The sequence below is a fragment of the Sapajus apella genome, unplaced genomic scaffold (genome assembly GCF_009761245.1).
Source record: "Sapajus apella isolate SASKATOON/1434 unplaced genomic scaffold, GSC_monkey_1.0 scaffold157, whole genome shotgun sequence".
Taxonomy (NCBI): Eukaryota; Metazoa; Chordata; class Mammalia; order Primates; family Cebidae; genus Sapajus; species Sapajus apella.
In genome coordinates this window covers 2,155,200-2,169,674 of record NW_022437097.1, presented here as the reverse complement: position 1 = coordinate 2,169,674, position 14,475 = coordinate 2,155,200, and the positions used below count along the sequence as shown (strand labels likewise).

Below are 14,475 nucleotides of genomic sequence, written 5' to 3'. Positions count from 1 at the left end.
AAGAATTATCTGGCCAGAAATAAATATCTTAGATCATTATTCTGCAGATATGAAGCTGTGGACGGTAATCATTGGAGGAATAATTTACTGGTATAAAAGAAAAAAGATTTATTATATTTACAGGTGGAGGACACAAATGAGGATTATTGATTAAAACCAATACCACAGAATAGTTACTATGTTTTGTTCTGGAGTTGAACAAATAGATCAATGAAAAAAATGAAGAGACCTGAGAAATTCTTAAGTGATTATACATAACAAAGTAGTACATAATGAAGATTGCATTTTAAACTAATGGGGGAAAGTATGAATTATACAATAACTGGTATTATATCAAATAAGTAATTTTGGAGGGGGAAGAAGGGAAGTATTTCCTTCCTCACACCATACCCTTCTTCTCTACCCATTTCAAAGTGAACTACAGAATTAAATGTTAACTATAAGAAAGTCAGATTATAAGAAATGGTGAGTATTTAGATAATCCTAGGGTAGGGTAAGAAAGAGTTTCCTAAGTACACTACCATACTTAATGAACTTATAAGTCAACAGAAAAAAGATGAACACCATCAGATAACAAGGTAAAGAAAATATACAAAATAGAAAAGAAAAATGGCATAAGCATATGAAAATTCAATATCAAGGGTAATCAATGAAATGCAAATTAAAACTATCAATTTTTGGTTACCAAATTATTAGAAGGAAGATGATCAGGAGGAGGTGGATAGAAATGCTGCTAAATAAATAAATATTCATAAAAACCTTATAATTTAACAACGTAAACAACTTAAAAGTTGAAAGCTTACGACATGACCAAGTATATGAGGAACTATGCACATAACAGAGTATTAGGTACACACAGAGTATTTCTCATAATAATATGAGAAAACAAGGTATAAAACTATATAAATAGCATTTTCAAAAACTAAAAAACACCCCACCAATCATGTATTTGGTGCCTCATTTTCTTTATCTGTAAAATGAGGACAATAATATCTGCTCTCGAAGTTATTGTGAAGCTTGGCTGAATACATGCAAAGCAACTGGAAAGTACCTGGCACATAGAAAATGCCTAATAAACATTAACTATTATTACATTAATGTAAAAAGACAGGAAAATTTTATCCCCAAAGCCTAAATAGTAGTTAATGCTAGAATGAAGGGAGTATAGGCAGTTTTTATTTTCTTCATTTTACTTAACAATACTTTCTAAATTTTCCATAGCAAACATATTAAGTATGCAAATAAAAACATTCCCTAAACACATACTTTTCAAAGCAGGACATCTTGATAATCAACTCACAACGCAAAATATCAGCCAGGGAATTCAGTAAGAAATTTCACTCAGGAAGAAACAAAGTACTCTATTGTTCTACCACTGTATTATTTATGCCACAGAGTGTCTATTGGTCTGTAGGCTCCCATCTTTGATATTGTGACCTGCATGAAGTATTGAGATAAAGCTTTTCAGCTGGGCAAGGTGGCTCATGTCTATAATCCTAGCAGTTTGGGAGGCCAAGGCAAGGGGATAGCCTGAGCACAGGAGTGTGGGACCAGCCTGGGCAACACAGTGAAACCTCCTCTCTACTAAAATACCAAAAAAAAAAAAAAAAAAAAAAAAAAAAAATATATATATATATATATATATATATATATATTAATTAGCTGGGTGTGGCAGCATATACGCCTGTAGTCCCAGATACTCAGGAGGCTGAGGCAGAAGAATTGCTTGAACCCAGGAGGTGGGGGTGCAGTGAGCCAAGACTACATCATTGTACTCCAGCCTGGGCAACAGAGCAAGACTGTCTCAAAAAAACAAAAAAACAAACAAACAAAAAAAACGGGTAGCAGGCTTTTCACTAGAGGGAAAAAAGCTTAGATCACTACCTCATACTTTACACACATATAAACTCTAGATGGATTAAAGATCTAAATAGAAAAAAAATTTTTTTAAGTTGTTAGAAGAAAATAGAGATGCATATCTTTATGACCTCAGGTTACAAAAGAATTTCTTAAAGATGACACTAAATTATGAACCATATGATGATGAAAACTAATTATGGGAAGTTAATAATTTGATTATCTCAAAATTAAAAACAATGGCAATACACACAAAAAATTAGAAGATATACTGGAGGTAGACACTTGAAATTTATACAATAATAAAAGAGCAGCATTCAGAATAAATGAAGAACCTTTAAAAATTAATAGGAAAATGATAATTCAATGGGAAAATAGGCAAATGATTTGGACAGACAATTCACAGAAGAGTAACTCCAAATGGCCAATAAATATGTAAAAAGGGCCTGTAATACCAGCACTTTGGGAAGCTGAGGCTACTAAACTACCACCAAAAAAAATTACCACCAAAGTAGTTTTCATCCATCAGATTTGCAAAAATTCTGACAAAAATCAAGTATTTGGAAGGATATATAGAAGCAGGAGAATCGCCTGAACCTGGAAGGCAGAGGTTGCAGTGAGCCGAGATCACACCACTGTACTCCAGCCTGGTCGACAGAGGGAGACTTTGTCTCAAAAAAAAAAGGGGGGGGGGGCGGGGGAGACTAGAAGGAGACTTAACCTTGTAATATGGATGTTTCTAGAGCTGAGAAGGGCATGATAGAGGAAATGAGCTTAGCAATGGTACTCAGGGCACTTCTACCACTTCAGGGACAGGTCTTTTATTAAAAAAAAAAAAAAAAAAAAAAATTGAGCCAGGCCCGGTGGCTCATGCCTGTAAGCTACTTGGGAGGCTGAGGTGGGAAGACTTCCTGAGCCCAGAAGTTCGAGGCTGCAGTGAGCTTTGATTGTGCCACTGTACTCCTGCTGCCTGGGTGAGAGTGAAACCCCCTCTCTAAAAGAAAAAGAAAATTGAAAAACAATGCCAATTCTCTAGAAGGTAAATTAGTTATTGTTATACTACTACTTGTACCTGTTTTTGTTTTTCCAAAATGTTAAACACCTTGGTAAGTATAGTACTAGCAGGTTTTTACTAAACTTACTAGTATTATACTTTTTACTTAGCATTTCAACATATAATCTACTATATCAGAAAAATCTTCACTATACCTGAATATAAAAATTTGCATGTAAAAAAAAAGTACTAGAAATAACATATGAATGAATTTTTATATAATATAGAGGAATAACATGAAATTTATACAATTTGGTAAGCATGATTTGAAACTAGCAAAAGTTGGCTAGATCATACTATTAAAACAAACAGTCATCTGTATGGCAAATACATCTAAGTGAGGTTAAAAGAATAATAATCTGGGCAGAGTGGAGTGGCTCACACCTGTAATCCCAACACTTCTGGAAGCTGAGGAGGGAGGATCATCTGAGCCCAGAAATTCAAGACCAGCCTGGGCGACATGGCGAGACCCCCATCTCCACAAAAATAAAAAAAATTAAAAACCAGTTGAATGTGGTGTCACTCGCTTATGGTCCAAGCTACTTGGGAGACTGAGGTGGGAGGACTGCTTGAGAGTTCAAGGTTGTAGTAAGCTATAATTGAGCCACTGCCAACCAGCCTGGGTGACAGTGAGACCCTGTCAGGAATACTCCAATACAAAAGTACAAAGACATAAATATAAAGTAAGATAGATGAAATCATGTAAAAAAAAATGGTAGAGTTCAATGGTAATTATGAATTCAAGCAGACACACGCAAAATGAAAAGACTATCCCAATGAAGTCGGGGTATGGGAAACAATGTCACTGACTCTCTGGGATTGTCAATAATCATAATTTGGGAATATCAGCTTCACTCAAAATGTGCACACTTTTTAACCTATAATTCTTATGAGTGGGAAGTTATCCTGATGAAATGGACAAATATGCAAATATTCATTAGAGTGTTTTATAAAAATGGTGCTCTTCCAACTTGGGTCCATGTGTCCTGAGCCTACCTGACAGGGCATGTAGGTAAGGATAGTTTTTTTTTCTTTTTTGAGATGGAGTGTCACTCTGTTGCCCAGGCTGGAGCTCAGTGGCTCAATCTTGGCTCACTGCAACCTCCACCTCCCGGGTTCAAGTGATTCTCCTCTCAGCCTCCCGAGTAGCTGGGATTACAGGTGTACACCACAATACCCAACCAAATTTGTATTTTTAGTAAGAGACAAGGTTTCACCACATTGGCCAGGCTGGTCTCGAACTCCCGACCTCAGGTGGTCTGCCTACCCCGGCATCCCAAATTGCTGGGATTACAGGCATGAGCCATGATGCCTGGCTGCAAGGATAGTTTTAAGGGAATCAATTTCCAGCTCCTCAGCTTTCATATGTACTTTTTCTTAAAAATTATATGCCTGTGAATGCCTTTGTGGTCAAGGCTTAACGCTGGTTTTCAGGAATCATTCCAATTATTCTTTCTAACTCCTCTTTGACAATTATTCACCTGCTTTATAAAAGAATCGAGTATCTCCTAACCAGTCAAATCTTACTGTGGTGCATTGCCATGAGGCAAAAACACCTGCGGAAGAGGAGAAGCAAATAAAAGCTGATATGTGTGGTGAATGTGAATGCCTCTAATAATCCAAATTTTTAGCTTTTACATTGATAGTGGATGATCATTACAAATAATTTTTGATGATACATCACTGATTTTTGGTCATGTAATTAAGAAGGAATCATAATAATTGAATGGCACTATTGTAATATATCTTGTATTCGCAAACTCTTAAAGTATTTCTATTATTTTTAACTTGTTATCATAAAGAATATTGAGTTTTTTCTATTTTATCAACTATAAAAATAAAAAAATTAGGGATAGAAAAGGAACAGTCTTACTCATGCAATAAATAATGACTCAAAGATACATGAATGTATAGGGAAAATCCCATTTTTCTTATTAAATGAAAGTTGTTTTCAGTATATAAACATAAAAAGTAATTGTTAATTAAAATTTGTAACATTTGTTTTGATCAATTATATATTCTAATAATTGTGACAACAATGTAGAAGATATTTTCATCCTTTGAGATTTAATAAAAAGCTTAAAAATTCAATTTATAGAAAATAGGGTCTAGCTTGTCACCCCTGTCATTTTTGTTGCAGATAAGCATGATAAACTACTCAATAAAATACATGAAAATATGTATAATAAAATATATCACCTCAGGGAGAAGTTCAAACAAACAAAATATTCATCTTATGCTTAAATTCTGTAGAACAACTACAACAAAGGAAATCAAGGGCAAAAGAAAAATGATATAACATTTTTGTCTGTTAAAGAAGAGCTGAGCTCTATATAAATGATGGTGGGTATGAAAAAGCAATGATATTTATACTTCAGTTGATACATTTAAGGCTGATTTAAAAGTTTTATTTTAAAAGGTCAATATTTACAGCCCCTCTCCCCTAAGAAATTACATGCTTTGCAACTACAATGAAAGATTTAGATATCAACTTTAAAAATGTACAAGGATATATATGGGCTTTCAATATTTGGGGAGAGAATATGTAATCACAAGTTGTGAAGACAGTTGGTATATCAAATATGTGAAAACAGCCAGTCCATTAATAAGACATGATTAAATAAACAATGGTATATTAATACACTAGCATATCCAAAGAAGGGTATCAATGAGAATGATCTATATTCACTAACACTGAGATCTCCCCATACTATTTTTATAAGTATTTCTATTATTTAAAACTTATTATCATAAAGATCACTGTTTTTTGTTTTTTAAAATAGGGAGGCTTTAAAATTCTGATCAATGATAAAAGCTGTAAAAGAATACATTACCATGAGGGCAAAAATACATCCACCAATCTCTTACAGCACCTCAAAGTTTTCAGATTTCAAGCCATAAGATTAAAATGAAATAAAAGAAAAGACAGAGGTAGGTTTTCTTTTAAAGTAATTTACCAAAAAAAGGGTAGGAAGATTAAAGAATGGAAAAAACATTAGTTTTCTGAGATTCTAATACTGAATAAATTTTCATACATAAACCAGAGTAATTAATGTAAGCATAAAAATCAGTTTATCACTGTGGTACCACAATCTCTACATACTTTTGTTTTCTTAGAAATTTCCATTATTTATTTGTCCTGTAAGTTAGAAGAGATAAATTACAGCAAGTGTTTCTGTTAACCATAGTAACAAAGGGCAGTGATAATTTATTGAGTGATAAGATGTGTTGGATGCTGTGTTAAGTGCCTTATCTACATGAAGTTAATCCTTACAATAGTACTGTGAGGTTTTAGCACCAATTTACCAACAAGGAAACTGAGGCACAGAGAGGTTGCATAACTTGACAAAGGTCACACAACTAGTAAATGGTTGGGCTGGATTTCAAACTCAAGTCTCTCACTCTAAAGCTCATGTTCTTGCTCATTCTCCTGCTTTGTCTTTTTATTCCTTCCAAATAAGTTCACCTGTATTCAATAAAACCTACTGAATATCTAAGGCATTGTGTGCGGAGGGGAGAAGTAACAACAAAGAGCAAGGACATTCATGGGACCTTCTATCTATTATGATCTCCTTTGGGAGTTAAGAACTGTATGCAACCTAGAGGAAAGGATGGAGGTAGGTATCAGGAGAGGAAAGAGAACTTGACTGAGTGCCTACTATGGGTGGTACTTTAATCTTCTTAGCACCCTATGAGATAAATGGTGTTAACACCAATTTTATAGATGAGACAGCTGGAGCTCAGAGAAACTACATCTCTTGCCTAAGGTCAACACACCATGTATGAGAGAAGGGGCTGTCCGTATCAACATGCTCTCTTGAGAAATTACAAGTGGGTCAAAGACATACTTAGTACTACGGAAGGGAAGAGCTGTGGGGAAATTAATACTATTTACAGGTGAGTTATAGTTCACATTTATAACAACATAGATGATTTGGATACGTCTATCATGGATAACTAGACAGTTATTTCATCTGTCATACACTTACTTGGAAGAGTCTAATTTATTGGATAGAATTTTAACCACCTTTCTGGTATAAAGTAACATAATTATTGCAATACATTTTTCCTGTAGTAAATACATTTTCTCCAGTTGCTCAAAAGATTTATAAGTATTTAGATCTTTTACTCAGAAGATAATCACAGAAGTCCTAACTTATTGTCAATGCCATTTCTAGGTGTATGCCTAGCATCTATATTTCTCTCTCAATTGAACAATGCTGGCACTGGAAGACTTGGTGATACCCTGAAGGAATAATACCACCACCAGGAACCTTTGCTCTGCTCTCACTATACACAGGCACTGTTCTAGGTACTTTTACAGGGATTTTTCCCAACATCCCTGTCAGGTATTATTATCATCCCCTTTTTACACATGAGGAAACTGAGGCATATGGAGGATAAGGCAGTCTCTCAGGATCACAAAGCCAGAAATCATACCCACACAATCTTAAACACCATGCTACGTTATTCTCAGCAAAACGAACATCTTGTCTATTCAAGAATTAGCTTTTTCCCATGTAAAATGTTTAGAAAGTATCTTAGAAAGTATCTGCTCAAGGCTGAAGCTATGGCCAAGTGTGGCGGCTCATATCTATCATTTTAATATTTTGGGAGGCCAAGTTGGGAGGATCACATGAGGTCAGGAGTTCAAAGCCAGTCTGGGCAACATAGGGAGACCACATCTCTACAAATCAGCAGGCTGGGGTGGGTTGGTTTCTAAGCAGCCACCTTGTCTCCACACAGTAGACATAATGAACCTTTTAAAATAGGATTCAGATAATATTACTCTTTGGCTCAAAACTCTACAATAGTCTCTCATTTCACTTGGGGGGTGGGGGGGCAGGCAACAAAACAGTCACTACCACTGCTGAAGGCGCTTGCTTCATAACCCAGATCCATCCACCCTCTGACTTCACCTCCACCACTCACTCACTCCTCCTGCCTGTTCCACTCTTTTTTTTTTTTTTTTTTTTTTTTCAATTTCTTTGTCTCTCAAGTTTCCAATCCTGTTCCGCCCCTGCCACACTGCCTCACTAATGCTGCAGGACAACTCTAAGTTTACCAGTCTAATGCCAATTTCCCCTTAACTAGCCCCTTTGTTTCATTTGATTCTTTGCTTAAATGTTACTTTACCAGAGAGGCTACCTCTTTATCCCTTTTCTTGCTTTGTTATTTCTTCCTAGCATTTGCCACCACATGACATATTATCTCTGTATCTCTTTATTGTCTACCTCTTCTGAGAAGGATGCAGAGTAAATGAGAGAAGGGGATTTGGTTGTTCACTGCTGTATCTTCAGTGTTGAAGCCAGCATCCTGAACTTAGAAAGGGAGGGAAAGGCTGGATAACTATTTGTTGAAAGAATGAATACATGAAGTAGCTGAGGGGTAGGAGTGGAGTTCAGGTTAAAAGTTGCTTTTTTTTCCCTTACTTTGTGTGTGGCAAATACTCTCCAGGAGGAGAAAACACTGCTGGCAAGACAGCAGCAAGTTCAAAGCAGCAACAGAAAGCACAGGACTGGAACAAATAATTGAAGACTCTGGTTGCCACTCACATGTGGTATAAACATCACTTGGAACATTTACAAAACACACAGGCCCATGCTTAACCACTGAAGAATTAACTTTAGGAAATAAAGGTAGAGGATGGGCAACTGTGTGTTTTACAGTTCCACCAAGTGATTCTGATGTTCAATCCCTGTGAAAAACACGTATTCAGAGAGTCTCAGAAGGCATGTGGTAAAGTACGCAGTAAATAAAATAATACACATTTGTTTTTCTTTTAAAAACCCACATACCTGACTGGGGACTCAAAAATATTGTTGTTTTTTGTTTCTTTTTGTCTTCATGTAAAAGCACTGCCTAAAAAATGAAATAGACTGGTTTACAATATCGAAAAGAAGAGCATCTGAAACAGCCTTAAAACTGAAACCATACCCAAGGAGAGCTGAAATAAGGCATGTGGGTGGCAGAATTTTCCAAGTTAACTGAAAAGCAAGACCATATGCAGGAGTTCTGAAATAAGGCCCTGCCATCCGGTGCCCAGCAAGCCTCACCATGCACCGAACACACACAGCACAGAGAAAAAGAGCACTGCAGGTCAGTCAGAAGGAGGGCCCAGGCTGCCACCATGGTGCCCAGGACCTGATGCAGAGCTGAGAGCACTCAGGGAGCATCTCCTGAGTGAACAGATGACAGACATGCCTCCTTCTTTGTTTGAGCTAAGTTTACCTGAACAAATGGACCAGTTGGTCTCAAAGGGACAGGTGAGGGGGATCCAAACATACAATCGGATTTACACATTCCTAAAAAAGAAATTAGCACTTTTTGTTCCAATTTAAATTGAAAGCAGTAGCCCTATTTTCAAACTTTCAGAGAGAGACTTTCTGTTGGTGTGACAGAAGCTCCATTCAGTATATTGTGTGGACAAAGGAGCAACATATCTGAAGAAACAAGAGAGAGCAGCATAATTTTTAGACAGGAAGAAGGAGCTGATTATTTTTTAACTGTCACCAAAGGAAACTCCCTGTATCTATCCCCACGCTTCCACTGGCATTTCACTTTTAAAATATGATGACTACTAACTATAGTATGTCAAGACTGCATTCTGAAGGGACCACACTTCTAGAGAAGCACTTTTCCTTATGCTTGATAATCCCCCTGCCACCAGGACTCCCCTTTCTTTTTGAGTTGCTGCTGCCCCCATAGGCTGCCAAAATCACTGGTCTAACTGTTGTGAGAGCTTCCCTAGTAAACAACTTAAAACTTGCTGCTAGCGAGAAAAAAGAAATTCATCAAAGCTAGGGTAAATTCTCTACTTTGTTGTACCAAAGAGGAAGACTGTAATAATGTTTCAGTCATGAGTCATCAACACAGGCCTTGAATAATTTTGGGAATACTATTTAAAACTTACCTATACTATTTACAGTTTCCTTACCTGTAAAACTATGGATATTAATACCACCACATTTAATGAAGCTGTTGTGAAAATTAAATGAAATTATCTATGTAAAGTACTTAAAATAGTGCCTAACTCATAATGAATGCTCAATGAATGCTGGCAACTATTATGATTGTAGTTTCTTTTAAATACATTTCCTCCTATAACAACAAAAGAAAATCACTTTATTCTGGTGTATGGCCATGTGAGCTAGCTAAAGCTGTATCTTTCATAAACATTTAAACCCTACTCTAAAAATAACAGATAAAAATTTTAAAATATTTTTCTTTTCATATAAAGCTCCTTTAAAAAAGAATGGGTATGATCTAAAAATCTCCTGTCTTAAAAAAAAGATACACTATATTGCTGAATGTGATAAAATAAAATGGAAGAGAGGTATTCTTGTTCCAAGAACTATACACGTGGAGTATTTTAAGGAAACTGTGAAGCAGCTGACATTTAATGCTGTCCACAAACATGTATATACAACTGAGGATAGCAACAGGATTAACTACTTTAATTAAAAAAAAAAAAATTACTTCCCAAGATTTCTATGCTTATCAAATTTCATCACTTGCACTGTTCTGAGAAGTGAGAATGTAAATTGCTTTGTAAATCATTACTTATTATACACACACAAGATATTCTTACAGTTAGTAGTCTGTTAAAAAGGTGCCAACAATAGACATTTCGCCCAGTTAGCAAAAATGGCCAATTTGTATTTAACAACTCAAAGGGGCAAGGTTTGTGGATGGTGTTGTACTAATGACTGCTATAGATATTTTCTTCATCATAAGAATAATCGGCCGGGCGCGGTGGCTCACGCCTGTAATCCCAGCACTTTGGGAGGCCGAGGCGGGTGGATCACGAGGTCAAGAGATCGAGACCATCCTGGTCAACATGGTGAAACCCCGTCTCTACTAAAAATACAAAAAGTTAGCTGGGCATGGTGGCGCGTGCCTGTAATCCCAGCTATTCAGGAGGCTGAGGCAGGAGAATTGCCTGAACCCAGGAGGCGGAGGTTGCGGTGAGCCGAGATCGCGCCATCGCACTCCAGCCTGGGTAACAAGAGCGCAACTCCGTCTCTCAAAAAAAAAAAAAAAAAAGAATAATCATGCTCACTTGTAGAAAACTGAAATGACAAAATCTACAGAAAAAAAATCTTCCATAATTCCCCTCTGCAGATACACCCACTGCTAACTGTGCAGCCTACTTCTTTCTGATCCCTTTTCTATGCATGTGCTTGGGTGTGGCTCACCTGTGCACAGTGCATGGTATCCTGAGATAACTCGAGCTACTGTCTCCCTCTGTGATTTGACTTCACAACTACATATACTAAGTAGCAAAGCTCAAGGTGCAGCTTCTTTTCTGGTCACTGAGGCTACATTTGCAGGTACCAGGGATGACTACACTTTCACCTCACTAATAATCTTAGAAAATTTCACCAAATGACTCTCATTAAGACTCTAAATAAAGCCAGGAATAAGTATTTAAAATATATGAAGGATCAACATTAAAGGAGGGGGAAGGGATTTCACTTTCTTAAAAACAAAGTCTTTTTTGAGTAAATATACTGATAAATAAAGATGATTAAAACAGTAAAGAGCTCTAAAGAGATTTCCCTTGAGATGTTAGAGCGAGCATCAAGGTGTGATAGGTGTCCATACCTGAAGAGCCTTTAAACTGTGGGCATTCCTTTTTAATGTGCCCTTCTCTTCCACAAATAAAACAACGTTTTTCTCTTAAGTCTTTGTCATCCTGTCTCTTCCATTTTTCCACTGGTGGCCTGAGGATCTTCTCCCTCCCCAGGTCAGCAGCTGCCCGCAATGGCTTGGCTTTCTGAGGTGTGCACTGCGTGGGCTTATCTTCTTTTGCTGACACCTCCCTTTCTGTGTACTTGTTATGAATTTCTTTGTCCTCTTTGCTTCTTTTTTCTTTGTTCTCAGGGTATCTTTGGTTCAGGGCATCTTCCTGATCTCGACGCCGTCTCACTCTGTAGAAAGGTATCATATTACTAGCAAAAAATCTAACCAGAAGCCTAACAAATTATTAAGGCAAATCCCAAATTATTAAGGCAATTCCAGACTTCAGAGATAACCAGAAATAGAAGGTATTAAAGGGAAAAGCAAGAACCTAAATGAAAAGCATCTTCTCTATTAAGAAGCTCCCTCAGGGTTTATAAGTATTGCTTTTCATTTTCATTTTCAAAGTTGCTCTAGTGCTGAAAAACCAGTATCTGCAATTAGTGGTGGTTCCTTGGTTGAATGCCTACTTTGACACTGAGGTAATGAAAGGCAAATCATCCTTGCAATGATTTCTTAAACGGCCTTTCTGGCGCATAGCATTCTTTACTAGGCACTGGAAATTTGAGATGTGAAGACTTAAATTCACAAAGGAACAATGGTTATGAGATTTATGTTCTTAAAATGTCAAAATCATTTCTCCCTTGTCCTAATAATCACTGATTTTTGAGTAATTAAAAAAAAAGAACTGAAAAAAAAAAGCTTATCAAATTTCAGATGGTAATCTAATTTGAGCACCGTGTTTTTAAATGTTACTGTACCATTGAAAACACCACCACTACCACCCAAAATGTGTCCCAGGCAAGCAAGCAAAAACATGCCTCTCTTGCCTCTCCATAACCACCACCAGAAGAAAGCATGGTGACCAAACTGTGTGGCTTATCTCCTCATGGCAATTATTAAGGGTTAAGTGGAATACAAACAAAGAGTGCTAAAATCCAGTGAATTGTTTGTGACTATAAATCCCAACATGCTGAACAGTTACTGTATATTAGAAATGTAACTGACATCCTGAAGGAACTCATGACTGTTCACTGACTGAAATGATTCTGAACTTCTCACTACAGTAAAAAGGAAGAATTTTTGTTTCCTCTTTTCTTCTTCTGTCCCAGTCAGAGAGGCTAATTAATGGTTAGGGCCGTGACCAAAATTAGGAAAGCGGATCTCGCCCTGAAGACTGTAACCTGTACACCAGAGTTAACCCTAGTCATCTACACTTAAAGTCATGGTTTTTTTTTTTTTTTTAATTGCATTTTAGGTTTTGGGGTACATGTGAAGAATATGCAAGATTGTTGCATAGGCACACACATGGCAGTGTGATTCGCTGCCTTCTTCCCCTTCACCTATATCTGGCATTTCTCCCCATGCTATCCCTCCCCACCTCCTCACCCCCCGCTGTCCCTCTCCTATTTCCCCCAAACAGACCCCAGTGTGTGATGCTCCCCTCCCTGTGTCCACGTGTTCTCATTGCTCAACACCTGCCTATGAGTGAGAACATGTGGTGTTCGATTTTGTGTTCTTGTGTCAGTTTGCTGAGAATGATGGTTTCCAGGTTCATCCATATCCCTACAAAGGAAACGAACTCATCGTTTTTGATGGCTGCATAGTATTCCATGGTGTATGTGTGCCACATTTTCCCTGTCCAGTCTATCACCAATGGGCATTTGGGTTGGTTCCAGGTCTTTGCTATTGTAAACAGTGCTGCAATGAACATTCGTGTGCATGTGTCCTTATAGTAGAACGATTTATAATCCTTTGGATATATATCCAGTAATGGGATTGCTGGGTCAAATGGAAGTTCTATTTCTAGGTCCTTGAGGAATCGCCACACTGTATTCCACAATGGTTGAACTAATTTACACTCCCACCAACAGTGTAAAAGTGTTCCTATTTCTCCACATCCTCTCCAGCATCTGTTGTCTCCAGATTTTTTAATGATCACCATTCTAACTGGAGTGAGATGGTATCTCAATGTAGTTTTGATTTACATTTCTCTAATGACCAGTGATGATGAGCATTTTTTCATATGTTTGTTGGCCTCATGTATGTCTTCTTTTGTAAAGTGTCTGTTTATATCCTTTGCCCACTTTTGAATAGGCTTGTTTTTTTCTTGTAAATCTGTTTTAGTTCTTTGTAAATTCTGGATATCAGCCCTTTGTCAGATGGGTAGACTGCAAAATTTTTTTCCCATTCTGTTGGTTGCCAATTCACTCTAATGACTGTTCCTTTTGCTGTGCAGAAGCTATGGAGTTTGATTAGGTCCCATTTGTCTATTTTGGCTTTTGTTGCCAATGCTTTGGTGTTTTGGTCATGAAGTCCTTGCCTACACCTATGTCCTGAATGGTTTTGCCTAGATTTTCTTCTAGGGTTTTTATGGTGTTAGGTCTTACGTTTAAGTCTTTGATGACCTGGAGTTAATTTTAGTGTAAGGCGTCAGGAACGGGTCCAGTTTCTGCTTTCTGCACATGGCTAGCCAGTTTTCCCAACACCATTTATTAAACAGGGAATCCTTTCCCCATTGCTTGTTTTTTTCAGGTTTGTCAAAGATCAGATGGTTGTAGATGTGTGGCATTGCCTCCGAGGCCTCTGTTCTGTTCCATTGGTCTATATCTCTGTTTTGGTACCAGTACCATGCTGTTTTGATTACTGTAGCCTTGTAGTATAGTTTGAAGTCCAGTAGTGTGATGCCTCCTGCTTTGTTCTTTTTGCTTAGAATTGACATGGCTATGCGGGCTCTCTTTTGGTTCCATATGAAGTTTAAGGTGTTTTTTTCCAGCTCTGTAAAGGTCATTGGTAGCTTGATAGGGATAGAGTTTAATCTG

The 14,475-nt window shown here is 37.2% G+C and overlaps 1 protein-coding gene across 10 annotated transcripts in view; it reads right to left on the bottom strand.

Moving 5' to 3' along the window:
* TUT7 (terminal uridylyl transferase 7) overlaps nucleotides 1-14,475 on the bottom strand; it is a 69,406-nt gene that overhangs the window by 2,821 nt on the left and 52,110 nt on the right. For 4 of the 10 annotated variants that reach the window (XM_032266323.1, XM_032266328.1, XM_032266324.1 and 1 more), the window contains one exon: nucleotides 11,519-11,844. In XM_032266323.1, the coding sequence (XP_032122214.1) occupies nucleotides 11,519-11,844 (326 nt within the window). Of the gene's footprint in view, nucleotides 1-5,293; nucleotides 8,774-9,142; nucleotides 9,217-11,518; nucleotides 11,845-14,475 lie in introns of those variants that run through there. The other 6 variants (XM_032266318.1, XM_032266319.1, XM_032266322.1 and 3 more) reach the window with 5 other exon arrangements.